This window comes from Pan paniscus, chromosome 1, assembly GCF_029289425.2.
Source record: "Pan paniscus chromosome 1, NHGRI_mPanPan1-v2.0_pri, whole genome shotgun sequence".
Taxonomy (NCBI): Eukaryota; Metazoa; Chordata; class Mammalia; order Primates; family Hominidae; genus Pan; species Pan paniscus.
Window position 1 is genome coordinate 116,129,119 of NC_073249.2, and position 27,866 is coordinate 116,156,984.

Genomic DNA, 27,866 nt, shown 5'->3' on the forward strand with positions numbered 1-27,866 from the left:
CCAGCAGTGTCTAAGTGTTCCCTTTTCTCTACAACTTCACCAACATCTGTTGTTTTTTGACGTTTTAGTAATAGCCATTCTGACTGGTGTGAGATGGTATCTTTTTTGATTTGCATTTCTCTAATGATAAGTGATGTTGAGCATTTTTCATATGGTTGTTGGCCACATGTATGCCTTCTTTTGAGAAGTGTCTGACCATATACTTTGTCCATTTTTAATGGGGTTGTTTTCTCCTTGTTAATTTAAGTTCCTTATAAATTCTGAATAATAAATTTTGTCAGATGTATAGTTTGCAAATGTTTTCTCTCATTCTGTAGATTGATCGTTTCTCTTGGTGTGCACAGGTACTTTAGTTTAATTAGGTCCCAATTGTCTATTTTTGGTTTTGTTTCAGTTGCTTCTGGGGACTTTATCATGAAATCTTTGCCAAGACCTATGTCTAGAATGGTATGTCCCAGATTTTCTTCTAGGGTTTTAATTATAGTTTTACATCTCACATTTAAGTCTTTAATTTATCTTGATTTGATTATTGTATATGGTGAAAGAAAGAGGTCCAGTTTCAGTCTTGTGTATATGGCTAGCCAGTTATTCCAGCACCATTTGTTTAATAGGGAGTCCTTTCCCCATTGCTTGTTATTGTCAAAAATCAGATGGTTGTAGATGTGTTGCTTTATTTCTGGATTCTCTATTCTGTTCCATTAGTCTGTGTGTCTGTGTTTGTACCAGTACCATACTGTTTTGATTACTATAGTGTTGCAGTATAGTTTTAAGTCAGATTGTGTGATGCCTCCAGCTTTGTTCTTTTTGCTTATGATTGCTTTGACTATTTGGGCTCTTTTCTAGATCCATGTGAATTTTAGAATAGTATTTTCTAATTCTGTGAAAAATGACATTGGTAGTTTGATAGAAATAGCACTAATCTACAAATTGCTTTGGGCAGTATGGCCATTTTAACAATATTGATTGTTCCTATCTACGAGCATGGAATGTTTTTTGCATTGGTTTGTGTGGTCTCTGATTTCTTTCAGCAGTGTTTTGTAATTCTTTTTGTAGAAATCTTTCACCTCCGTGGTTAGCTGAATTCCTAAATATTTTATTATTTTTGTGGCTATCATGAATGGGATTACATTCCTGATTTGGCTGTCAGCTTGGACATCATTGGGGTATTGAAATGCTACTGGCCGGGTGCAGTGGCTCACACATGTAATCCCAGCCCTTCGGGAGGCTGAGGCAAGTGGATCACCTGAGGTCAGGAGTTTTAGACCAGCTTGGCCAACATGGTGAAACCCCATCTCTACTAAAAATACAAAAAGTAGCCACATGTGGTGGTGCATGCCTGTAATCCCAACTACTTGGGAGGCTGAAGCATGAGAATCGCTTGAACCCAGTAGGTGGAGGATACAATGAGCCAAGATCATGCCACTGCACTCCAGTCTGGGCGACAGAGCCAGACTCGGTCTAAAAAAAAATAAATAAGTAAAGGAAAGAAAGAAAAAAAGAAATGCTACTGATTTTTTTACATTGGTTTTGTATCCTAAAACTTTACTTGTTTACCAATTCTAGGAGCCTTTGGGCAGAGACTATGAATTTTTCTAGGTATAGAATTATATTGTCTATGAAGAGAGATAGTTTGACTTGTTCTTTTCCAGTTGGGTGTCTTTTATTTCTTTCTCTTGCCTGATTGCTCTGGATGGAATTCCAGTACTATGCTGAATAGGAGTGGTAAGAGTGGGCATCCTTGTCTTGTGCTGGTTCTCAAGGGGAATGCTTCCAGTTTTTGCCCATTAGTATGATATTGGCTGTGGGTTTGTCATAGATAGCTCTTAATATTTTAAGGTACATTCCCTCATTGCCTAGTTTTTGAGGGCTTTTAATATGAAGGGGTGTTAATTTTTATCAAAAGCCTTTTCTGCATTTCTTGAGATGATCATGTGGTTTTTGTTTTTAGTTCTGTTTATGCGACGAATCACATTTACTGATTCGTATATGTTGAAGCAAACCTTTTATCCCAGGGATAAAGCCCACTTGATTGTTTGGTAGATTACCTTTTTGATTTGCTGCTGGATTCAATTTGCTCGTATTTTGTTGAGGATTTTGTGTTTGTGTTCATCAGGTATATTGGCCTTAAGTTTTCTTTTTTCTTTTTATCTTTGCCAGGTTTTAGTATGAGAATGATGCTGGCCTTGTAGAATGAGTTAGGAAAAAGCCCCTCCTCCTCAATATTTTTGAGTAATTTTAGTAGAATTGGTACCACCTCTCCTTTATATATCTGGAAGAATTCAGCTGTGAATCTTTCTGTTCCAGGGCTTTTTCTGGTTGATAGGGATTTTAAAAAAATAACTCATTAAATTTTGAAACTCATTAATTGATCTGTTCAGGATTTCAGTTTCTTCCTACTTCAGTCTTGGGAGGTTGTATGCTTCTAAGAATTCATCCATTTCTTCTAGGTTTTCCAGTTTGTGTGCATAGAACTGTTCATAATAGTCTCCAGGTTTTTTTTCCCTGGGGGGTTGAGGGTAGCGTAAACTTTATCATTTCTTATTGTGTTTATTTGTATCTTCTTATTCTCATTTATTAATCTATAGTGAGCTACTGTTCCTGTTTATTCTTTTGGTGGACCAACTCTTGCCTTCATTGATATTTTGTGTGAATTTTCACATCTCAATTTCATTTACCTCAGCTCTGATTTTGGTTATTGCTTTCCTTTTGCTAGTTTTGGAGTTGGTTTGTTCTTATTTTTCAGTTTCTCTAGGTGTGATCTTAGGCTGTTAATTTGAGACCTTTCTAACATCTTGATGTAGATATTTAACACTATAAAATTTCTCCTTAACACTACTTTAGCTGTGTCCCAGATATTCTGGTATGTTGTATTTTTGTTTTCATTCATTTCAAAGAACTTTTTCAATTTTTGCCTTAATTTGATTCTTTACCCCAAAAGTCATCAGGAGCAGGTTGTTTAATTTTCATGTAATTATGTGGTTTTGAGAAATCGTCTTGGTATTTATTTCTATTTTTATTGCACTGTGGTCTTAGAGAGCATGGTTGGTATGATTTTCAGGTTTGTTTTGTTTTGTTTTGTTTTTTTTGAGACAGAGTCTCACTCTGTTGCCCAGGCTGGAGTGCAATGGCACGATCTCAGCTCACTCCAACCTCTGCCTCCTGGGTTCAAGCGATTCTCCTGCCTCAGCCTCCCAAGTAGCTGGGATTACAAGCCTGTGCTGCCATGCCCAGCTAACTGTTTTGTATTTTTAGTAGAGACGGGGTTTCACCATGTTGGCCAGCCTGGTCTTGAACTCCTGACCTCAGGTGATCCACCCACCTTAGCCTCCCAAAGTGCTGGGATTACATGCGTGAGCCACTGTGTCCACCCCAGGGATTTTTTTTTTTTTTTTGAGAATTGCTTTAAGACCGAATGTGTGGTTGATCTCAGAATATGTGCCATGTGTAGATGAGAAGAATGAATATTCTGTTTTCAGGTGGAGCATTCTGTCGATGTCTGTTAGGTCTGTTTTTTTCAAGTGTCAAGTTTAGATTCTAGATATCTCTCTTAGTTTTCTGCGTTGATGATCTGTGAAACTGTCAGTGGAGTGCTGAAGTCTCCCACTAATATTGTGTGGTTATCTAAGTCTCTTGGTAGGTCTCTAAGAGCGTGCTTAATGAATCTAGATGCTCCAATGTTGGGTGCATGTATATTTAGGGTAGTTAAGTCTTCTTGTTGAATTGAACCCTTTATCATTATATAATGTCCTTTTTGATTGTTGTTGGTTTAAAGTCTGTTTTGTCTGATATAAGAATAGCTACCCCAGCTGGGCGCAGTGGCTCACACCTGTAATCCCAGCACTTTGGGAGGCAGAGGTGGGTGGATCACCTGAGGTCAGGAGTTCGAGACCAGCCTGACCAACATGGAGAAACCCCGTCACTATTAAAAATACAAAAATTAGCCAGGCGTGGTGATGCATGCCTGTAATCCCAGCTACTCGGAGACTGAGGCAGAAGAATCACTTGAACTCGGGAGGCGGAGGTTGCGGTAAGCCGAGATCGCGCCACTGCACTCCAGCCTGGGCAACAAGAGCGAAACTCCGTCTCAAAAAAAAAAAAAAAAAAAAAAAAAAAAAAAAAAAAAAAAAGCTACCCCTGCCCTTTTTTGTTTTCTGTTTGCTTGATAGATCTTTCTCCATCCCTTTACTTTGAGCCTATATGTGTCATTGCATGTGAGATGACTCTCTTGAGGACAGTATAGAGTTGGGTCTTGCTTCTTTATTCAACTTGCCACTCTGTGTCTTTTAAGTGGGGTGTTTAGCCCATTTACATTCAAAGTTAATATTAATATGTGAGAATTTTATTCTGCCATTACGTTGTTGGCTGGTTGTTATGTAGACTTGATTGTATAGTTCCTTTATAATGGCAGTAAGCTCTATGTATTTAAGTGTGTTTTTGTGGTGACAGGTATTAGGCTTTCATTTCCATGTTTAGCCCTCCCTTAAGGACCTCTTGTAAGGCAGGTCTGGTGGTAACAAATTTTCTTAACATTTGCTTTCCTGAAATGGATTTTATTTCTCATTTGCTTATGAAGCTTAGTTTGGCTAGATACGAAGTTCTTGGTTGGATTTTTTTTTTTTTTTCTTTAATGATGCTGAATATAGGCCCCCAACCTTTTCTGGCCTGTAAGGTTTCTGCTAAGAGGTCCACTGTTAGCCCATGTACATGACCTGCCCCTTCTCTCTAGCTGCCTTTAAGATTTTTTCTTTCACATTGACTTTGGAGAATCTGATGACAATGTGGCTTGGGGATGGTCATCTTGCATAATATCTTACAGGGGTTCTCTGAATTTCCTGAACTTGTGCGTTGACGTCTCTAGAGATGTTGGGAAAATTTTCGTGGACAATATCCTTAAATATGTTTCCAAAGTTACTTGCTCTCTCTCAATCTCTTTCAAGAATCCAATGAGTTGGGTCTCTTTTACATAATTTCATATTTCTTAGAGGTTTTGTTCATTTTCTTAAAATTTTTTTTTATTTTTATCTGCTTGTATTGATTCAAAAGAATGGTCTTTGAGTTCTGAGATTCTTTGAGTTCTGAGATTCTTTCCTTAGCTTGGTCTATTCTGATATTAATGCTTCCAATTACATTATGAAGTTCCTGTGCTAATTTTTCATTTCAGAAGTTCAGTTTGGTTCTCTCTTAAAATGAATATGTCCTCTCTCAACTCTTGAACCATTTTACTGTTTTCTGTGGATTGAGTTTCAACCTTCTGTATCTCAATGAGCTTCCTTGACATTGAGATTCTGAATTCTATGTTATTTCAGTCATTTCAGTCTGGTTGAGAACCATGGCTGGGGAGCTAGTGTGATCATTTGGAGGTATGAAGACACTCTTGCTTTCAGAGTTGCTGGAGTTATTGCACTCGCACTTTCTCACCTGTGTAGGCTGATGTTCTTTTAATCTTTAAAGTTATTGTCTTTTGAATGGGGCTTTTTGCTTTTATATTCTTCACCATCATGCCCAGACTCCCCAAAGCTTTCTATATTTGTCTTTTACATCTAAATATTTAATTCACTTGAAATTGATTTACAAATTGCTGTGATGTGAGATAGGAATCAAAACTTATTCTTTTTATATAGAATTTCTGTTTTCCCAGGAACATTTGTTGAAAAGACCCTTCTTTTATCATCTCTCTGAAAGGTCACCGTGATATAAATCAAACATATTAGCATTTTGAAATATAAACAAGTTGGGCACTAGTTAAAGCAGTAAAGGCAAATTGTATTCAGTAATAACTATTGCAGTAGGGGAGAGAACCACATGTCATCTGAGTTCAACTCTGTTGAAACAAAAGGCAAGAGATTTTTTAACATCTAGAGTATGCTAATAGTAAGGTGCTGAAGGATGTTAAAGTGGGTTGGTGTGTGTGTGAGTAGGCCATCTGGGTTTACTAATTGGCACTTAACTGGAAAAGAAAAAAACTTCTCAAAACTTTTTTGTGTGTGTGTGAGATGGAGTTTCACTCTGTCACCCAGGCTGGAGTGCCGTGGTGCAATCTCGGCTCACTGCAACCTCTGCATCCCGGATTCAAGCAATTCTCTGCTTCAGCCTCCTGAGTAGCTGGAATTACAGGTGTGTACCACCAAGCCCAGCTAATTTTTTTTGTATTTTTAGTGGAGAGGGGGTTTCACCATCTTGGCCAGGCTGGTCTTGAACTCCTGACCTCAGCCTCCCAAAGTGCTGGGATTACAGGCGTGAGCCACTGCGCCTGGCTCAAATCTTAATCACAGGAGGCAGTGGTGGAAGTTGGAGCAAGATGCCCACCAAAATTAAGTCCTTATCCTCCCACAGAGACTGACAGTAAGTTATCTCCCTTAATGTTTGCATTTCTAAAATCTCTGAGAAGAAAATTCTGGTAGAACATTTACATCTCAAAGGGTAGCAAAAAATATATAATTGCAAGCCTTCTAAAGTCAATGTTTTAAGAGGAGGTTCAGGGATCTACTTACCTTCACCAGGTTTTGGCTGGAACAAACAGGAAATTATCCCATCATTTTTGAGCTTTCTTAAAGCTCAAAAGGGGGATTTGGCTATTTTTCAAGACATGACCTTAGGCTGCTAGAAGCCATGCTAGAGTATGGTCAGGTCTCTTAGTGCAGGGGTTTGGACTGAGTTGTTATATGCTGAGAGTTCTTTTGTACTTCTCAGCATGGGGCCTCTTTAAGAACTCTAATATATTCTACTGGTCTGTTTAACCTGTCCCTGAAACAACATAAACTATTATAATTTCCATACTATTGTAATAACCTTAAAATATGTATCAATATTTTTAAAGTAAGTTCTCCAACTTGGTGTTTTTTCTTCAAGAGCATCCCAGTTGTTTTGACCTTTTGTATTTACATGTAAATTTTAGAATCAGCTTGTTCAAGTTCCATTAAAAAAGTTTGTTGGGATTTTTTTTTTGAGACTGCATTGAATCTATAGCCCAATTTGGAAAGAATGGACATATATAAAATATTGAGTCTTCCTATTAGTGAGTATGATAGTTTCCTGTGGGTATACATCTTCAGGATATAGCTCTCTTCTTTAGAATTCCAATCAAATTAGAATATTTTCTGTGTAAAGGTCTTGTACATCTTTTTCAGGTTTATTTATTTATTTTTTTGATGCAATCATAAATGTTCTCTCTCTCTCTTTTGAGACAGGATCTCACCCTGTCACCCAGGCTGGAGTGCAGTGGTATAATCATGGCTCACTGCAGCCTTGAACTTCTGGGCTCAAGTGATCTTCCTGCCTCACCTTCCTGAAGAGCTGGGACTACAGGCATGAGCCACCATGTTTGGCTTTTAATTTTTCTTTGGTAGATATGGGGTCTCGCTATGTTGACTAGGCTGGTTTCAAATGCCTGGCCTCAAGCAGTCCTCTGCTTCAACCTCTCAAAGTGCTGGCATTATAGGCATGAGCCACCATGTCTGTTGTCTCTTTTTTATTTTATGTTTCTGGTAAGTAGAAATACAGTTGGCTTTAGTATATTGATTTTATACCCAATAACATTGCCAAAATCTCTTATTAATTCTTACAGTTTATCTGTAAATGTTTACATTTTATCTAGTTGTTTTGTGGTCTTCTCTTCCTTCTTTCTTTCTTGTCTTCCTTTAGTGAAGATTTTTCTCTGATGATATGATTTAGTTTCTTGCTTTTTATTCCTTGTGTATCCATCATATGTTTTTGCATGAGACTTGCAAATACTATCTTATATCCCATTATTTTAACCTGATAACAACTTAACACTCTCTGCATTTAAAAAAAGCAAAAAGAAAACTAATAAAACCTCTATGCCTTAACTTCATCCTTCTGCTCTTTAACTTTTTGTTGTTTTTACTTATATCTTATTGTACTGTCTATGTCTTAAAAGTTATTGTAGTTATTATTTTTGATTTGTTTCATTATTTAGTCTTCCTACTTAGGATAAGAGTAGTTTATACACCACAGTTACAGTGTTATAATATTCTCTGTCTTTTTGTGTACTTACTATTACCAGTGAGCTTTGTATCTTCATATGATTACTTATTGCTCATTAACATCCCTTTCTTTCTGTTTGAAGTACTCCCTTTAGCATTTCTTGTAGGACAGAACTGGTGTTGATGAAATCCCTCAGCTTTTGTTTGTCTGGGAAAGTCTTTATTTTGCCTTCATTTTTGAAGGATATTTTTGCTGGTTATACTATTCTAGGGTAGGTTTTTCTCCTTCAGCACTTTAAATATGTCATGCCACTCTCTCTTGGCCTGTAAGGTTTCCACCGAAAAGTCTGCTACCAGATATATTGGAGCTCCATTGTATGTTATTTGTTTCTTTTCTCTTGCTGCTTTTGGAGTCCTTTCTTTGTCCTTGATCTTTGGGAGTCTGCTTATTAAATGCCTTGAGGTAGTCTTCTTTGGATTAAGTCAGCTTGGTGCTCTATAATCTTCTTATACTTGGATATTGATATCTTTCTCTAGGTTTGGGGAATTCTCTGATATTATCCCCTTGAATAAACTTTCTACTTCTATCTCTTTCTCTACCTCCTCTTTAAGGCCAGTAACTCTTAAATTTGCCCTTCTGAGGTTATTTTCTAGATCCTGCAGACATGCTTCCTTGTTTTTTATTCTTTTTTTAAATCTCCTCTGACTGTATTTTCAAATAGCCTGTCTTCAAGCTCACTAATTCTTTCTTCTTCCTGATCAGTTCTGCTACTAAAAGATTCTGAAGCATTCTTTAATATGCCAATTGCATTTTTCAGCTCCAGAATTTGATTCTTTTTAATTATTTTAATCTCTTCATTAAACTTATCTGATAGAATTCCTAATTCCTTCTCTGTGTTACCCTGAATTTGTGTTGCCTGAAAACAGTTATTTTGAATTCTGTCTGAAAGCTTGCATATCCCTGTTTCCCCAGGATTGGCCCCTGCTGCCTTCTTTAGTTTTTTTGGTGAGGTCATGTTTTCCTGGATGGTGTTGATTCTAATAGATGTCCTTTAGTGTCCGAGCATAGAAGAGTTAGGTATTTATTGTTGTCTTCACTGTCTGGGCTTGTTTGTACTTGTCCTTTTTGGGAAGGCTTTTCAGATATTCAAAAGGACTTGAGTGTTGTAATCTAAGCTGTATCTGCTTTAGGGGCACCTCGAGCTCAGTAATACTGTGGTTCTTATGGACTCATAGAAGTACTACTTTGATGGTCTTGGATAAAATCGGGGAGAATTCCCTGGATTACCAGGCAGAGAATCTTGTTCTCTTCCCTCACTTTCTCCTAAACTAAGGGATTCTCTCTCTCTTTCTGTTCTGAGCCATCTAAACCTGGGGATGGAGTGACACAAGCACACCTGTGTCACTCTATGACCACCACTATGACTGTGCTGGGTCATACCTCAAGCCAGCACAGCACTGAGTCTTGCCCAAGGCCTGCTGTAACCACTCCCTGACTACTGCCTATGTTCACTTAATGCCCTGGGGCTCTACAATCACAGATGGCAAAGCCAACCAGGCCTGCGTCCTTCTCTTCAGAGTGCCAAGTCCCTCTAGACCCTGGGTGGTTCCAGAGGTGCTGTCTGGGAGTCAGGGACTAGAGTGGAAAACCTTAGAACTCTAGCTGATATTCTATTGTACTGTGACTGAGCTGGCATTCAAACCATAAGACTCAGTTTTCCCCACTCTTCCCTCCCCTTTCCAAAGGAGAGGAGCCTCACCCTGTAGCCACTACCACCACAAGCCATAGGGAGTACTGCCAGACTACTGCTAATGTTCCTTTAAGGTCCAAGTACTCATAAGTCAGCTTGTGGTGAATGCTGCCTGTCTTGGGACTCACCCTTCAGGGCAGTGGGCTCCCTTCTGGCCCAGGGCAGGTCCAGAGATGCCGTTCAAGAGTTGAGTCCTGGAATCAGGGACCTCAGGAGCCTACTTGGTGCTCTATTCCCCTGTGCCCATGCTGGTACTTAAGGTGCAAGACAAAGTCTCCTTTACTTTTCCCTCCGCTTTTCTCAAGTAGAAGGAGTTTCAGCCAATAGCCACCACAGCTAGCCATGTGCTGAATCTCACCTGAAACAAGCAAGTCTCAGAAGGTCACCCAAAGCCCTGGACATAGTAACTTGGTTTCACTGCTGGTTATTCAGAGCCTGGGGGCTTTTCACTTAGCAGGTGATGAATGTTGCCAGGACTGGGTTCTTCCCTTCAAGGCAATGGATTCCCTTCTGGCCCAGAGGTTGTCTAGAAATGCTATCCAAGAGCTAGGGCCTGAAACAGGGACCTTACAACTCTGACCGGTGTCCTATCTGCTGTGGCTGACCTGGTATCCAAGATGCAAAACAAGTCCTCCTCTCTCTTCCCTCCCCTCTCATTAAGCAGAAGGAAGGTGTCTCTTTCCAAGCTGTGAGCTGTGCAGCCTGGGGTTAGGTGAAGGGTGATGCCAGCACTCTCTTAGCCACCCCAGCTGGTGTCTTAGTAGGTCACATGCCCCTCCCAGTCCACTGTCTCTGGGCCTGGTTCAATGCTAGGACTTACCTAAGATTTGCAATCCTTATGGCCTAGACTGCCTTCCAAGTTTACTTAGAAACACATAGCACTGTAGCTGTTGGTGATGAGGTTTGCAGGAATTCAAGTTTTGACAATTGGAATTGGCGATTTCCCTCTGGTTAGGGCTGATTTAAATGCTCCCTCCATGGGCAGGCACCAGCAGAGTCTGGTCCAGTTTCCTTTCTGCTCTAACGGGATGGCACTGAGTTCAGTGCCACACAATTGCTGTGTTCTCCCTCCGCCGGCACCCAGAGACACTCTCTGCATCATGCTGCTGCTGCCAGGAGTGGCATTAGAGATTCAAAACTGTTTTACTCACCTCTCCAGCATGACTTTCAGTGATACCAACTTAACAGCAGGTCCTATGAGGACTCACCTAATTTTTGGTTCATACGAAGGTGTTTTTTTGTGTTAGTTAGTTGTTAAATTGGTGTCCTTGGATGGGGAGGGGAAACTGGTATTCTAGTCTACCATCTCGCTATACCTTCTATCTTTTGTTTATAATTCAAGGAACACATTGTTATAACTTTTATGAAATCAGTGGTCATTTATATTTTCCACATATTTACATCTTCTCTTTGATCCTTCTTGTATTTCAGACGTTCCGAGATCACTGTTTTTAATGCCTGAAATTTATTCTTTAGAATTCTTTCTTTCTTCTTTCTTCCTTTCTGTCTGTATTTCTTTTTGTCTTTTTTTTTTTTAAGTGATTGATTTAGTTTGATTTGATCACTGTAAGGAAGTGTTAGCATGCTATTAAGGGATGTTTCTTGCCTTTGTTCCACAAAGCCTTATTATGAAAGGTTTACATATACCCATTTAAAAGGTAAATCTAAGCATGCTTCTTTTAAGATGCACTATGTGCTGTATTATTTTGGTGAGTAAAACAAAATGAGAATGGCAAGAGGCAGGCTGGAGAGCTAAGAGTGAGCCATCTCATGTAGGGCTTGACAGCTATAATAAATAAAAAATCTAGACTTTATCCTAAGAACAACAGAGTCATTGAAGAGTTTCAAGCATAAAAGTGTCATTATTACATTTATGTTTTAGAAATATTACTTTGGCTGCTATATGCAGAATGGTGTAGATAAGGGCCAATGGTGAATACTAGAAGAGCAGATAGTAGACTATTGAAGGAATACAGGCAAGTTAATGAAATAGGGAAAATTAATGAATTTGGTGATACTTGGTGGGTGAATCCTCAGAGCTTCATGACTGACTGTGACTTGTTTTTGGGAGTAAAGGACAGGCTAGAGTTAAAGACAAAGCCTAGGCTTCTGGCTAGGAAAACTAGGTGGGTGATATTATCACTCACTCATATGGGGAACAAAGAAGAGAAGCAGATTTGGAAGATAGAATGATAAGTTTCATTTTGTGCATGTTTAATGTGAGATACTTTTGAAACTTGTGATACTCAAGAGAATGTCTCACCGGGGACGGTGCCTCACGCCTATAATCCCAGCACTTTGGGAGGCCAAGGCAGGTGGATCATCTAAGGTCAGGAGCTTGAGACCATCCTGGCCAACATAGTGAAACCCTGTCTCTAGTAAAAATACAAAGATTAGCCAGGCGTGGTGGTGTGCCCCTGTAATCCCAGCTACTTAGGAGGCTGAGGCAGGAGAATTGCTTGAACTAGGGAGGCAGAGGTTACAGTGAGCCAAGATCAGGCCTCTGCACTCCAGCCTGGCCAGAGTGAGACTCCATCTAAAAAAAAAAAAAAAAAAAGGCCAGGTGCGAGGTGGCTCACACCTGTAATCCCAGCACTTTGGGAAGCCAAGGTGGGCAGATCACAAGGTCAGGAGTTCGGGACCAGCCTGACCAAAATGCTGAAACCCCATCTCTACTAAAAATACAAAAATTAGCCAGGAGTGGTGGCGTGTGCTTGTAATCTCAGCTACTTAGGAGGCTGAGGCAGGAGAATCACTTGAACCCAGGAGGTGGAGGTTGCAGTGAGCCAAGATTGCACCACTGTACTCCAGCCTGGGCAACAGGAGCAAAAAACTCTGTCTCAGAAAAAAACAAACAAACAAACAAAAACAAAAAACAAACAAACAAACAAAAAACAGAGAGAGAGAATGTCTCCTCTGCTACTTCTTTGTCTCAGGAAAATGCAAAAGTTGTAGGTTTTTCTACAGACTACCACTGAAATACTAATTTTTTTAAAAGGAGAGGGGAGATGATACATAAAACTTCAGGAACAGAAACCAGTTTTTCTCTATTCCTTTCTGTGACTTCTCTACATTTGGCTCCCTATTAGATATGGTCTTATTTTCTGCCTTACAAAGTGTGGTTATATGTAGATAATTAAATTTAGCTTATAGACAATTCAATTTAGCTTCTTTTTTTGACCAAACAAATATGGTGGGGTTGGCAACCTCTTAGATGACCTCCAGTGATCTCTATGTGCTACAGATTTATACCCTTGTCTATAATCTCCTTTTTTTTGAGTGTGAGCTGAACAATTCAACTCACTTTTTAAAAACAGTATATGGCAGAACTGATGTGGTGGCACATCTGGGGTTATAAAAAAAAACCGTGGCGTGGCTCACACCTGTAATCCCAGCACTTTGGGAGGCTGAAGCGGGTGGATCACCAGAGGTCAGGAGTTCAAGACCAGCCTGGCCAACATGGTGAAACCCCATCTCTACTAAAAACACACAAAAAATTAGTCAGGCATGGTGGCACACACCTGTGGTCCCAGTCAGGAGGCTGAAGCAGGAGAATTGCTTGAACTTGGGAGGCAGAGGTTGCAGTGAGCCGAGATTGTGCCACTGGACTCCAGCCTATGTGACAAAGTGAGTCTCCATCTCAAAACAACAACAACAAAAACAACAAACTGTGGCTTCTGTTTTGGGTGCCGAATCTCATGCCCTTTCTTGGATGTCTTTAAATGGGGGGAAGCCAGCTTCCATGTCATAAGGAAGCCCCGTGGAAAGGCACAAGTGGCAAAGATCTGAGGCTTGCCAACAGCGATGTGAGAGAGCCTGAAAGTAGATCCTCTTTCAGTTGAGCCTTAAGGTTACTGCAGCCCAGGCTGACATGTTGATTGCAGTTACGTGAGAGACTGTGAACCAGAATCACCCAGCTAAGCTGCTCCTAGATTCCTGACCCACAAAAACCATGAGATAATAAATGTTTGTTGTCCTCAGCCACTAAATTTTGGAGTAATATTTTATGCAGCAGGAGACAATTAATACACCTGGTTTGGTGCATTAATCAGGGTAATCAGGCTGGGTCATGGAAGGAGTGTTTGATATATAGGAATGTTGTGATTGAGATAATAAACTGTTTTATTTATTGAAGAGTAAAATAGTACATTAACAAAATCTTATCTGATAGAGAGAGAATACCAGAAGTCTTCTTACTGTGATTATCAGCTAAGTGACTGGTTGAAGTCAGGATATAAATCACTGGATAGTTTTTTTCTGGAAAGACTTAGAACACATCAATAAGGCCCTCTAATAAAGAAATTGAAATGAGATCTTGCCCTTTGGAGAAAGAGAACTGTGTAATTCCTGTAGCCAGGGCTCTTAGTCAAAGAGAAACAGAGGGGTGTGACAATGGTCCAGTGAGCCTGGCCCCAGAACTCCCTTCAACTAGTCTCTTGCTTGACTTTGGGGAGAAGACTGGGCATTATTTAGAGGCTGGAGACTAATTCGACAATGGGAAGATGCAAAAATTCATATCCTGGGTTCACCCTTTGATGTTGGGCCATTAGATCCAGTTTCTCTTTGCCTCTCTTGTCTAAAAGATGCTCAGATATTAGTTTCACCACTTTGAGAGACATGGCTGCTGCCATCAGTGAGTGAAAGATTGTCTTGCTGCCTGAGATGGGATATGCCTGGCCAACACCCACTTCTCTGGTTGTATAAGACAGGGACCTAAAAAGGGAAAGGATGGGAGGAGGATCATCCCGCAGTGATCATGTAGGGCTTCATGCTATAAATGGTTTTGCATTTCCATAGATGAAACAAGTCTCTTCACCACAGGACCACTGCAGATCATAGCCCTATGGTCTGGCTGGTTTTGTCAATCTGGCAGTTCAGGGTCAGTGCAAAGGACATCCCCAACACCTGTGAAAAGAGTTGGGAAAATTTGAAGTCTTCATAAGAAAAGCCATTTCTTTCACAATGCCTGGGATTGGCCTCTGAGAAAAAGAATGTATCCGTTACACTGAAACCACCCTTCCAACCATTACTTTCAAGTCTCTCTCAGGATCTCTTTCCTTTGGTTAAAGAATAGCAGTGAGGAGAGAAACGGGGTCAATGATGACAAGATAACAGGCTGTAAAGTACTGGAGCATGTTTTATCTTCTGAGGAAGTCACAGAAGCCCTGCTGCTAGGATGGTCATATTCTGCTCACTGAACACTGTGCAATGAGTTATCTCTATCCACGCTCTGTGCCTCCTTTGTTTCCAAACAGAGAAAAATCATTTTCTCTGAGCTTCCTGGTTGAGTTTTAACTAATCTATGATATACCCAACACTTGGGTAGAAAAATGTTAGAAATATCACATTATTTTTGTCCTTTTTTATTAAAAAGGACAAAAAACTACCCTCAATTCACCCATCACTTGTCAAACTAAGCACAGAAACAAAGAGGAAATTGATTACAATTTTCGTCATCAGCCCCTTAACATGCAAGATCAGGTTTTCAAATGAAATACTTTATCAATTCATATTTTTCAGACCAGCTGAGGAGGGATCACAGTGGGATTCTGCTTGGTGGCTTTTTGTTTGACTGTGAATCATGTGAATCACTCATATCTCTGAGGAATGAATTGACCAGAGAGATGTTCTTTTTTTTTTTTTTTTTTGGAGACAGTCTCGCTCTGTCGCCCAGGCGGGAGTGCAGTGGCGCGATCTTGACTCACTACAAGCTCCGCCTCCCGGGTTCACGCCATTCTCCTACCTCAGCCTCCCAAGTAGCTGGGACTACAGGCACCTGCCACTACGTCTGGCTAATTTTTTGTATTTTTAGTAGAGACGGGGTTTCACCATGTTAGCCAGGATGGTCTTGATCTCCTGACCTCGTGATCTGCCTGCCTCGGCCTCCCAAAGTGCTGGGATTACAGGTGTGAGCCACCACGCCCGGCCAAGAGATGTTCTTATAGCACATTTTCTATATACCTTAAAGCAAATTGTTAATTACATTATTTGCTACTTGGCTGGGGGAATTCATATACTAGTAAAAATAGCTAACATTTATTGTGTAAATACTGTGTACCTGGTATTATTCTGAAATCTTACCTGACTTAACTCATGTAATCCTCACAATAACCCTGTGGTTAAGCTCTTACCTCAATCACACATACACAGATGGTGATGATTCCGATATACAGGAAATTGGAATGAAACCACAGTCTTGCTTTCGCATAGCAACCCTAGAAGACATTTCAGTTACAAATGATGCTACTCTATAATTCCACCATATCAAGAGGAAGTATTTGGAAGATACAGTGCTTTGCATTTTGCTTTATGTAATACAAAGAGGCTTAGGTATTATATTTTTATTTTCTTTGCATGAATGAAGAAATAGGCATAAGGTGGGAAATATTAAACTAGAGACTTTTCTGGTGGTGTTATCATTACAGTGGTAACTAATGTAGAAGTCCTAGATCCTTACCCGCTGAGTTAAACTAGCTTCTAAGAGGCAGGTCAGCAACTGACATCCTACTGTCTTTGAACATTCAGTGCTGACCAGAGATTAACATAGGGCATGCAATACTAAAATTGGTTTGCATTTCACTTTCTGCTTCAACATTCAGTAAATCCATCATAGCCCTACCAAGCGCCAGGGCAGTTGCTGGTCAATGGTTGTCCTAGTCTTTCTCCACAAACCTGAAAAATCCTGGAGATTTCCAAACCCCTTCAGGAGCAGATAACATGAGGAGACAAGACCTCAGGGATTCGGTCTAGTTGGAAGATAGTTGTGGCTTCTTCTCAGAGCCTATTCTGGAGGTCCAAATTAATTGGACAGGTTGTTTCAGTAGTTCCACTAACTCTGTCTCCCTCAACTCCTTACTCCTTCACCTATGATTCATTTCCCTAAGGGGCTGGATTCTGCCATCTCCAAGGAAGAAGAGCAGAGAAAGAGGGAGAGGGAGAAACTTTTCTATCTCAACCCTATACATTTCACTTTTAACCATAAGGAGACCTACTTCTTGCTTAAGAAATATCTAGACACAACCCTCTCCTACTTTCACACAAAAGTAACTGTTCCCCTCTAATGTAATAGTCTAGTGTAGCAAGATCAATCACAGTGTCTCTAGTCTAAATGAGTTTGTTCGTATGTTTTTCTGACTTTTCTAATTACCCAAGGTTGTTGCCCTGGCCTCTCTTTTATTCAAGGTCCCCTGTTTCTCAATAGAAGGTCTAGGTCCTCTGTGACTGCAGTTTCCAAGGTAATTAAACATTTAAACAAAGAGGTCAATAACAGAAACATTGCCGACAAAATTACCTCCACTTTTCGATCTGAGGGGCAAGATGCTGGTGGGCCACTGGTCCAATCACTCGTGCCATTTATACCACAACACTGCAGCTAAAAGCCAAACCCCCAAAATGATGATGGTTAGAAAGTCAACAGTGAAAAAAAGCTGTGGACCTTAGAGGAAAAGGTGTGCCCTTCAGATCTGACTCTATAGCAGAAGTCCAGAATTGGTCTGATTGCTATGGGCTCCTTAAAACAAAGTGCTTTCTAATCTGTTATACCATTTCATTCACATAAGATCCCTGTGGAGTAGAGACCCCTGTGCTTAATCTAGTCACATTTTACAAATCAAGAATAAGGCACCCAGGGACTGCATAATGGAGGGATTAGGCTGACCACCCCTGGACCCACCAACCAGTCTTAAGATCACAGAAAGGAGGACCATCAGACATTATGTACCTGCTTACACGATGCAACAGGAAGTGACAGCTATGGCAATCTTACCACAAAACAAAAACCACATCAAACTTTTAAGTTCATGGGGCTTATGGGAGACAGAGACTCTCTGATACCAAAATACTCGAGGAAGCAACTAGCCTGATCTAGAGAGTGGAGAAGTCTAAAGGACAAATAGCCTAATTTCTTTCCACAAAGAGCAAGAACAAAGAGGTGTACTATTATAGATTAAAAGATAAATAGAGAGACCTATCATTCAAATATAAACACATAGGCCTTGTTAAGATCTTGATTTGAACAAGTCAATTAAAATTTTTTGAGAAAATTAGGGAAATTTAATTATAGACTTTATTAGTGGTATTAAGAAATTATAAAATTTTAGGTGTATTAAAAAGAAGTTCTTTTATATTTAGTGGGTGAAATAATATATTGTCTAGTATTTGCTTTAACATATTCTAACGAAAAAAGTGTGGGGAATTAGATGAGATGACACTGGAAAATATTAACTATTGAAGAATTGGGAGATTCATTTTTCTGTTTTTCTCTTTTGTGTATTTCTAAAAATTATATAATAAAAAGTTTTCTAAACTGAATTAAAAAAATAAAGAATTGGAGATCTAAATAAGTTAAGTGACTTCCCCAGGGCTACCCAATTCTGGTCTCCAGGCTCTAATTCCTGTGCCATTTCTTCTACTCCACACTAAGCCGGCGTGCTTTCATAGTGGTACTGTTTTGAGACACAAATAGATTATACTGGTGCAAGGCTCCATCTTTATCTCCCAACACATCATGTCAGGAATGCAGAGCTTGTATATGCTGTACATATACATGTTTGTGGGTGGAAACAGTACATGAGGAATGGGATGTTGGTGGGCTAGGTAACAAGCCTGATTTGGGCAACTCGGGAACTCAATGGCAATTTCTTGTGTTATACAATGCTGTTTTCAGTAAAATTTTGGAAAATACATAAACTAATCCAGTTTGCTGTGTTTGGGTCTTCTTCACATCCTAGCAGAACTTAGAAAATAAACCTATTCATGTTAGAAAAGGATGAAAGAGAGAATGTAGAGAACTTTGTACTAATCAGACTAATTACTGGGCTCCCATGTTTGTGATAGCCAAGGCATTATTCTGGGATTCAGGGATGTGGACCTTAGATTCTGAAACTTCCAGAAAAAGGAACTAGCCCCCAAGGATTTAGGCTTGAAAATGAAGTCTGGGCTGATCTGAAGAGGATTCCACCTGTACTCACAAATGACTGGATGGAGTCCCACGCTGCCTTGGTGCTATTGTCTGAGTGATAACGGTGGATGCTGTCGGTCAGACCCTTAGCCACATACTCATTCAGCTGGGCAGGCACATTCCAGCAGAGGAGACATGGTAAAAAGCAGGTGAGTTCAAGGAATAAGGAATTTCCAGTATAGGTTAGTGGTTCCACTTGCTCTTCCCTTCCAAATGGTCTCCTCAGAACTAAGGGTGAGGGGAGGCTGTTTATCTATGGGCATACATGCTGAGCATGAGGTGGCATTGAAGGAAGAAGTATTTAGTAGGCTTGCTTCCTTCTAGAGCTCTGGCTTTACAAAGGAGGAAAAGGAGCAATTAAAGCAAGGGCTATCCTTAGGCACTGAGGCAGACATTCTCTCCTGCCAAACACACAGAGGAAAGCAAGTAGAGGAAGAGACACTTGTTTTACTGCTCTTTCCAGGCACCCCTCAAGATACCACTCAGATACAATCTCTTTCATACAAATTTTTTCTCCCCCAATTACAATTACTCTCTGTTTCCTCTATCCTTCCACTTCATTTCTATCTCTATTATAGAACTTATTCTATAATTTTGTACCAACTTCTCCACTGCATACTCCCCACTTTCAGTATTAAGACAATAAGTTGTTGTCTTTATAACTTACCTTCTGTTCATATACAAAGAGCAGGATGGCCAAGGTCACCTCAGCAAGGAGGATAATCAGCAGCAGGATGAAGAACTGGGACAAAGCAGATACATTCTCACAGCACTGATCCCCATTCTCGTCCCACTCCCACTCAGCTCTGGGAGCATCCAGGGGCATTTGCACACGTACGGGGTGTTCCTGTTCTGCCTCCTCAGGCCGTTGTAAGCCTTCTTTTGTTTTGTGAAAATATGTGTTCTTTTTCTACAATTAGACTCTAGAGGGCAGATCAACTGTCTTCTTTGCTCTTTCCTACCTGCTGTGCCTATCAGAGCACTACATGCGTAATACATACACACCACCACCTGTTGAATAAGTTAAGCAATTTTGACATCTGCCTATTGAAGCAGTTAAGCAAAAGGTTGGTAAACTAGATCATTTGGGGCCTGGTCCTTTCTACAAGATCAGGGATACCTCTGGGTGGAGGACTGCTGGTAGTGGCTGAGAGGAGCCCTGTACAATGCTAGAAAGAAGGGTCCTAGCCATGGTTCTAACTCATATTTGTTTCCAGCTTTCGATGCTTACTCCTTTTATGCTAATAACACACAACAGAAAACATTTTCACTTATTCCTTCTCCTTCACCTTTTTTACCCCAACATTAATTTTGACTGCTTAAAACATTTACCTTACCCCATGTCTGCTATCTTCCATCCTTTGCCATTAGTCTGAGAACTATCTGAGAAGAGGGACTTTTTAAAAAATTCTTTCTCTTGGCTCCAGTTTGAGAGTTGACCCATACAGACTGGGCACAGTGGCTTACGCCTATAATCCCAACACTTTGGGAGGCCGAGGCAGGTGGATCACCTAAAGTCGGGAGTTAGAGACCAGCTTGACCAATATGGAGAAACCCTGTCTCTACTAAAAATTCAGAATTAGCCGGACATGGTGGCGCATGACTGTAATCCCAGCTACTCGGGAGGCTGAGGCAGGAGAATGGCTTGAACCCGGGAGGCGGAGGCTGTGGTGAGCTGAGATCATGCCATTGCACTCCAGCCTGGGCAACAAGAGTGAAACTCCATCTCCAAAACAACAACAACAAGAAAAAAACAAAACAAAAAACCACCACCAAAATGTTGAACCATAATGGAAAAAAGATTAACCAAATGACTTAAGGAAGAACCAAAGTGATTAGAAACCCACGCCTATTGGTAGAGTGGCACTGTTACACCAAGCTCTGTTCTGGGAACACTACAGAAATGTAGAGCTCAGTGCTCTACAGGCACTGTGCTTACAGGCAAAACCTAAGCCTTAAGGTACTCCTCAGGATAGTACCTGATAGGGAACATGCAAAAGGCTGTAGCATCTCTCACATTAGACCTCAATGGCTGCAGCCAGAGCCCTCACCTAAGTTGGATCTCTCTACGGAGTATCTTGTGCAGACATGAGTTAAGGAAGCATCCTTTGGCATTTGGGGAGGAAAGAGTCTAGAAATTATTTTCCATTAGTTAGCGACTCTCAGTCAGAATCTGAAAGTACATAATAATAGCTAGCATGAGGAGGATTTTGGAAGATGGATGACACCTGATTTCATCCAGACATAAAGAAAAAATAAAATGCTATAAAGGGGAATTACAATAATGACAAAAGTCATTATTAGCAATGTAAAAATGGCTACAAGGGGGATAGCAATGCCCTCTTTCACCTGTCCATGGGACCCTAGTCATACATAATATACTATTGGTCTGGGCAGACTTGGCTGATCTGAGGTACCAATCTCATTTTCCTGTGATCTTTCTGTGCCTATAAGTGATCTACCAATAAACATCTTGCCTGGGATTTAGGCACCATCTCCCTGACTTGGGGCACCACATCTGCTGTAAGGACTCACCGACATAAGCAGACACTTGTTTTCCTTGATAGAGCCCATGCAGCCCAGGAAGGCAACTACCATGATAATAGAGCCCACGATGACAAACACATTGCCCAGCGTGAGGGAGGGGAGGTTATGGAAGAGCACTCCGAAATTGTTGTGGATCAGCAGGTAGATCCCAAAGCCCAAAATGCAGCAGCCACAGATCTGAAAGGAAGAATCCCACAACATCCTGAAGCAAAATGTGGTTCTTGGGTATCTCCTCATATTCTCACTTCCTTGAGATCAGAATCACTTTATTTTTAACTGGCTCAATCAAGAGTCTCATGAACAATTTCTTTACCAAACTTTTCCGTGCTTACATTGGAGAGGCAATCTCAGCTTTCTCATGTGGAGACCTACTCACAACTCTTCCTACCCATCTCCAGATACCAAGGAAAGATCACTTCTGTGAGCCACACAATATCTTCACCATATATAGGTCTAACTTCTTGTTCCTTATCTTTTCAGTCGTTCACACATGGCTTTCTCTGTAGAAACCATGACCATGTAGAGAAGATGCCCTGCTTGAGGAAGCTCATCTTGCTAGGCAGAAAACTAGAGAAGCCAAACTTATAATAATCTTCTCATATACACAAGTACCAACCCATCCTATATCTGAAATTCAATTGCTGAATTTTGTACAGTGAAACCTCCCTGGAAAGGGTGACTTTCCTTTCAATCACTTATTGTTTCAAGGAATCTAGAAAAAAAGACAAGAAAAACAGAGGCACTCAATATCCAGAGCACAGTCTCAGGTTTCTCACCTATATATGTTAGCTATGAGTAGTAGTAAACTAAAGCCCTCAGAGAGAAACAGCACCTCCATTAATAACTGCACTGGTACCTTTCAATTTTGCAGGTTTATTCTGTGGCAGGAAGAGGGGAAAAATTATTACTCCTTTGTTTCTAGGATGGTTGTGCTGGACATGACCCAAACACGCATGCATTTTACCCCACACCAGCCTCTTCAGTAGAGGAATGAGGAGAGCTTAGCTGGGCAAAGGTGAGCTAAACCATGCTCAGAAGAGACACACTTACCCAAAAGAGCAAGTTGAAGAAAAACAGGACATACTTCAGCAGTTTCAAGCTACTCATGCCCATGCCGTGATATTCTTGCCCTAAGGAATAAGGAAGAAGAAAGTTAAGTTACCTCGCTCTGTAAAGTAGCCAGAGATCAGAGTGCACAAATGTTCAGGGATCTCTAGCATTACCTTGGGTTTGAGCTGTGGCTCTCCTCTGGAAAGTTTCCCCAAACTCTGCGCTTTCCTAGTTCTAAACTGAAATACCAACTGGCTCATCTTAGACATTCAGTTTTTGTCCAATTCAGCAAGCCAACAATGCTTAACATTGAATTAAGTATTGTAGAAGAAAATAGAGCCATTCTTAGAAGAGGATGAGTCACAGTGACAGAGACCAGGCCAGTGCTTTAGCTCTAACTGCAGCATTAGCAACTAGTGCCTGGGCACTTAAGCCCTTGAAGTCAGGGATGGACTGGTCAATCAGCCATCAAGAAAGCCAACAGCTTGATCAGCCAGTTTCTTAAATACTCTGTGATTCATGTACATGCTACATTTGATCAGTAAACTTCTCCACATGAAAGTAGGGGGAACATATCCACGCCTCATTTATTCTTTTATTGCAGAAACATTTATGTTTTCTGTTCTAGATGTTGTGGAAGATGCAACCGTGACTAAGCAGTAGCTATCCTCCAGAAGACAACAGCCTTACAGCAAAGATAAAACAAGCCAACAAATATGCAATGGGGAAGTAAAAAGAGATAGCAATGTAAGCTTTATTTTTTTCAACTAGAATATCATTTTCTTAGTGAGGACATCAATGTCCAATGTCTGGTCCTCAATTCTAGAAATCCAGATACAGAATTTTGACTTTTCCTTTTCATTTTCATTTTCCTTTTCCCTTTCCTTTCCTTTCTCTTTCTCTTTCTCTCTTTCTTTCTTTCTTCTTTCAGGGTCTCAATCTGTCACCCAGGCTGGAGTGCAGTGGCACAATCTCAATTCACTGCAACCTTCACCTCCCAGGCTCAAGTGATCCTCCCACCTCAGCCTCCCAGGTAGCTGAGACTAAAGGCATGCACCATCATGCCCGGATAATTTTTGTATTTTTAGTAGAAACGAAGTTTCACCATGTTGCCTAGTCTGGCCTCAAACTTCTGACCTCAGGTGATCCGCCTGCCTCGGCCTCCCAAAGTGCTGGGATTACAGGCATGAGCTACCGCACCTGGCCAGAATTTTGAATTTTCTGTCAGAGGTAATGATATTCTATAAAGTGACTCATTTTTAAAACTGTGCACAGGACTGATATATCAAGCAGAATGTTGAGGCAGTGATTTTTTTCCATTAAAATTGTGCCTTTTCCAGTGCACGGGTCACTTGTGCAATCCATAGTATCTCCTTTGCAGTTTCAAGGTACCCGGGAATCACATGGTCTTGAGGGAATAGTTCATCCAGGCTGTAGATAAGCCTGATGAGCTACTTCTCTTCCACAATAAAGTGAATTTCTCTGTTGTAAACACCAAATACTTGTATCTATCTCATATCCTTTTCCTTTACTTTGTGCTCTTTTCCCCTCTTTTCTTCTTGTCTTACTCCTCAGGATTATTCTTAAATCTACATGATTACTTTAATAAAATAAAATAAATTAGATTATAAATGCATTTGAATATATATCAGAAGTAAAGTGTGATAATTTACTACCCAGGCTTTGGGGTCAAACTTGAATTTTCCTCTTACATATGCCTCTAAACAGCTGTGTGAGAATTGGACACCAACTTAACAGTTCCAGTCACAATTTCTTCCTATGTAAAACGGGCCAACACTTATCCCTTATAGGGTGGTTGTGAATATTAAATGATCTTATCACACAGACTGGCATACAGCAAGACCGGTACTCAATAAATTGAACCCATGATTATTCAGTCTTTATTTATTTATTTATTTATTTATTTATTTATTTATTTGACGGAGTTTTGCTCTTTTGCCGAGGCTGGCATGCAGTGGCATGATCTCAGCTCACTGCAACCTCCACCTTCCAGATTCAAGCCATTCTCCTGCCTCAGCCTCCCGAGTAGCTGGGTTACAGGCGCCCGTCACCACGCCTGGCTAATTTTTGTATTTTTTTTTTTTAGTAGAGACGGGGTTTCACCATGTTGGCCAGGCTGATCTCGAACTCCTGACCTGGTGATCTACCCGTCTCAGCCTCCCAAAGTGTTGGGATTACAGACTTGAGCCACCGCACCCGGCCGATTATTGAGTCTTAAAGAACTACTCTGTTTATCAGGAGTGAATGATGAATTTGAGTGTTTCCCAGCCCTTTATCAGTATCACACTGACAAAATATCTCATAGAGTAAGACACATCTATGAATAAATAATCTTATTCATTTTATCTAGAATTTTAAAAAATTAAATTAACTCTTAGAATGTGACATTTGCCAGTCCTCATTTCCAAATTCTTGAGAATCCTTCCTGTTGCCCTTTGCACAAGCTACATCAATCAATAAAAGATAAAATATCTCAAGTCCCAAAGAACAGTAACAAAGGCCATGAAGATGCAAAGATTTTCAGCTGGGTTGATCAAAGAATATTTCATGGTGGAGGACATAAAAGCTGAAACATTCAAATGAATGTAGTCCCCTTGAGCAGCTAAATACAGACTCTCATGATTCACTGTACCCTAGAGCTGTGCTACAGCTTTGAGCACTTAGAATCTGGCTAGTCTGAATTACTATGTGCTATAAGTGTAAAATATACACTTAGTACAAAAAGGATTATATCAGTAATTTTTCAATATGGATTACATTTTTAAATTATAGTATTTTGTACATATTGAGATAACTAAAATGTTATTAAAATTCATTTCACCTTTTTCATTTTCCTTTTCTTAACGTAAAAATATAAAATCACATATTTGGGAAATGTGCCTCTGGCCAATGGATTAACAGGAACCAGATTTACCCCCTCACCTGAAACAGCTAAAAAATGTAGATTATAAAATAATGGTCTGCAAAACACTGAATGTGAGACAATGAAGGGCACGGACCCATGAGAGATGGGAAATAAATGGTGTGAGCCCTGTGATTGCCTCAGCTTATATTCACAGACAGTTTCCAAACCATGGAGCATAGAGGGAGAGCCTGGCAGAGCTGAGATTTTGAGGAGACCAAGGCAGCTAGGGTTTATAGGACACTGCAATGTACAAAAGAAAGGTGCACAGAGAGCAAACCCCAGAGATTCGCAGCAGGTGCTTGCATCAGTTTCCTATTGCTGCTAAAACATTACCACAAACTTCGTGCCTTAGCAACGCAAATTTATTATTTTACAGTTCTGAAGGTCAGAAGTATACATTCAGGTTGTTGGCTAGGCTACATTTCTTCTTAAGGGCTCAGGGAGAGAATTTGTTTCCTTGTGTTTGTCAGCTTCTAAAATCACCTGCATTCCTTACCTCCTTTCTTGCATCATGCAACTTCTTGCTTTTGTCATCACATCTGCTACTTTCCACTCTTATCTCCTGCTTCATTCTTATAAGGGCCCATATGATTAGATAAGAACCACCTGGCTAATCCAGGATAATCACCCCATTTCGAGATGTTTAATTTAATCACAACTTCAAAGTCATCTTTGCCCTATAAGGTGCATGGACATATTTGGGGCCTATTATTCAGTCTACCAAAGTGTCCATTAAGAATTTAGCTGAGTCCTGATTAGCACCTGCATGTACAAAACTACCCAAGGATAGGAACCATCTGAGCAGTGCCTGGCATTCACACAGCACCAGTGACTATTCCCACCAGTCAGACTGGAAAACTCCAAGATTCACAGGCTAGAGTACACAGAAGGATGTGGCCTCAGTAATAGGGAACAGATAGCTCTAGACTGAACACTGTTCTACCCAACAAATCTTAAGAGTAAGGGCCCAAAATATTAAACACTTTCCAAGTAACTTAAGTGCATCCTAAAACAAAGCTCAATAAGATTTATAGGAATGCCAAATATTTAGCACCCAACAAAGTAAAATTTACACATAGATTCACTCAAAATATCAGGCATGCAAGAAGCAAGAAAGTACAACCTATAATATGGCGATAGATGAAAACCAACCCAGGTGTTAGATTAGTAAAGCCATTAAGCCAGATACTATGTTTTCAAAAAAATAGGCTGGGCGCAGTGGCTCACTCCTGTAATCCCAGCACTTTGGGAGGCCAAGGCGGGCAGATCACAAGGTCAGGAGATCGAGACCATCCTGGCTAACACGGTGAAACCCCGTCTCTACTAAAAAATAGAAAAAATTAGCCAGGCGTGGTGGTGGGCGCCTGTAGTCCCAGCTACTCGGGAGGCTGAGGCAGGAGAATGGCGTGAACCCGGGAGGCGGAGCTTGGAGTGAGCCGAGATCGCGCCACTGCACTACAGCCTGGGTGACAGAGCGAGACTCCGTCTCAAAATAAAATAAAATAAAATAAAATAAAATAAACATAAATAGAGAGATGGAAAATATAAAAAGACTCAAATCAAACTTCTAAAGATGAAACTACAATGTGTGACATGAAAAATACATTGGATTGGATTAATGGCAGATTAGATATTGCTGAAGAAAAAAACTAGCGAACTTGAAGACGGCAAGAGAAAATATCCTCAAAGAAACACAGACAGAAAAAAAAAAAAAAATATATATATATATATATATATATATATATATTGGAGACAGAGTCTCGCTCTGTTGCCTAGGCTAGAGTGCAGTGGCGTGATCTTGGCTCACGGCAGCCTCCACCTCCTGGATTCAAGCAATTCTGCATCAGCCTCCCGAGTAGCTGGGACCACAGCGCGTGCCACCATGCCCAACTAATTTCTGTATTTTTAGTAGAGACAGGGTTTCACCATGTTGGCCAGGCTGGTCTCGCATGCCTGACCTCAAGTGATCCACCCACCTCGGCCTCCCAAAGTGCTGGGATTACAGGTGTGAGCCACCATGCCTGGCCAGAAAATAAAATGTTTTAAATGAACAGAGCATCATGAGTTGAGAAATAATTTCAGGTGGCTTAATATACATGTCACTGGAGTCTCTAAAATTGAGGAGAGAAGAGAGATAGAAAAATATTTGAAGAAATAATGACTAAATAAAATCCTAAATTTGATGAAAATAATATCCCTATGGAACCAAGAAGCTCAATAGCTCAATGAACTCCAAGCACAAGAAACATGAAGAAAGCTACACTAAGGTACTTTATAATCAAAGTACTCAAGGAACAGTGATAAAAAGAAAATCTTAAAACAACCAGGGGAAAAAAAGACATGTTATGGACTAAGGAACAATTGTAAGAATAAGAGCAGACTTCTTATTGGAAAACAGGCAAGCTGGAAGAAAGTGGAGCAACACATTTAAAATACTAAAGAAAAAAATTGTCATACTAAAAATCTATACCCAATAAAAATACATTTTAATAACTTAAAAAAAGGACTTTAAGATATACAAAAGGTGAAAGAATTCCTCATCAGTAGATCCATACTACAAGAAATGTTAAAAGCAATCCTCTAAGTAGAAGACAAATGAGACCAGATGGAATTACAGATTTACACAAAGGAACAAAGAGCACCAGAAATGGTGACTACAGGAATAAATGCACAATACTTTTTTTCTTGTT

At 40.2% G+C, this 27,866-nt stretch overlaps 2 protein-coding genes across 3 annotated transcripts in view; one reads left to right on the forward strand and one right to left on the reverse strand.

The window, feature by feature from the left end:
* The window catches only part of LRIF1 (ligand dependent nuclear receptor interacting factor 1), a 91,370-nt gene that overhangs the window by 54,651 nt on the left and 8,853 nt on the right, over positions 1 to 27,866 (forward strand). The window contains exon 5 of one of the 2 annotated variants that reach the window (XR_010112821.1): positions 22,879 to 22,997. The gene's annotated coding sequence lies outside the window, so the exon portion shown is untranslated. Of the gene's footprint in view, positions 1 to 22,878; positions 24,818 to 27,866 lie in introns of those variants that run through there. The other variant, XR_010112823.1, reaches the window with a different exon arrangement.
* Positions 13,799 to 27,866, reverse strand: part of CD53 (CD53 molecule) — a 29,147-nt gene continuing 15,079 nt past the window's right edge. Inside the window, exons 3-9 of the mRNA XM_003810667.7 lie at positions 22,251 to 22,330; positions 21,189 to 21,377; positions 19,321 to 19,395; positions 18,664 to 18,759; positions 16,986 to 17,066; positions 15,826 to 15,909; positions 13,799 to 14,599 (exon numbers count right to left, since the gene is read on the reverse strand). Coding sequence (XP_003810715.1) covers positions 14,528 to 14,599; positions 15,826 to 15,909; positions 16,986 to 17,066; positions 18,664 to 18,759; positions 19,321 to 19,395; positions 21,189 to 21,377; positions 22,251 to 22,313 — 660 coding nt within the window. The 5' untranslated portion in view covers positions 22,314 to 22,330 and the 3' untranslated portion in view covers positions 13,799 to 14,527. The remainder of the gene's footprint in view (positions 14,600 to 15,825; positions 15,910 to 16,985; positions 17,067 to 18,663; positions 18,760 to 19,320; positions 19,396 to 21,188; positions 21,378 to 22,250; positions 22,331 to 27,866) is intronic.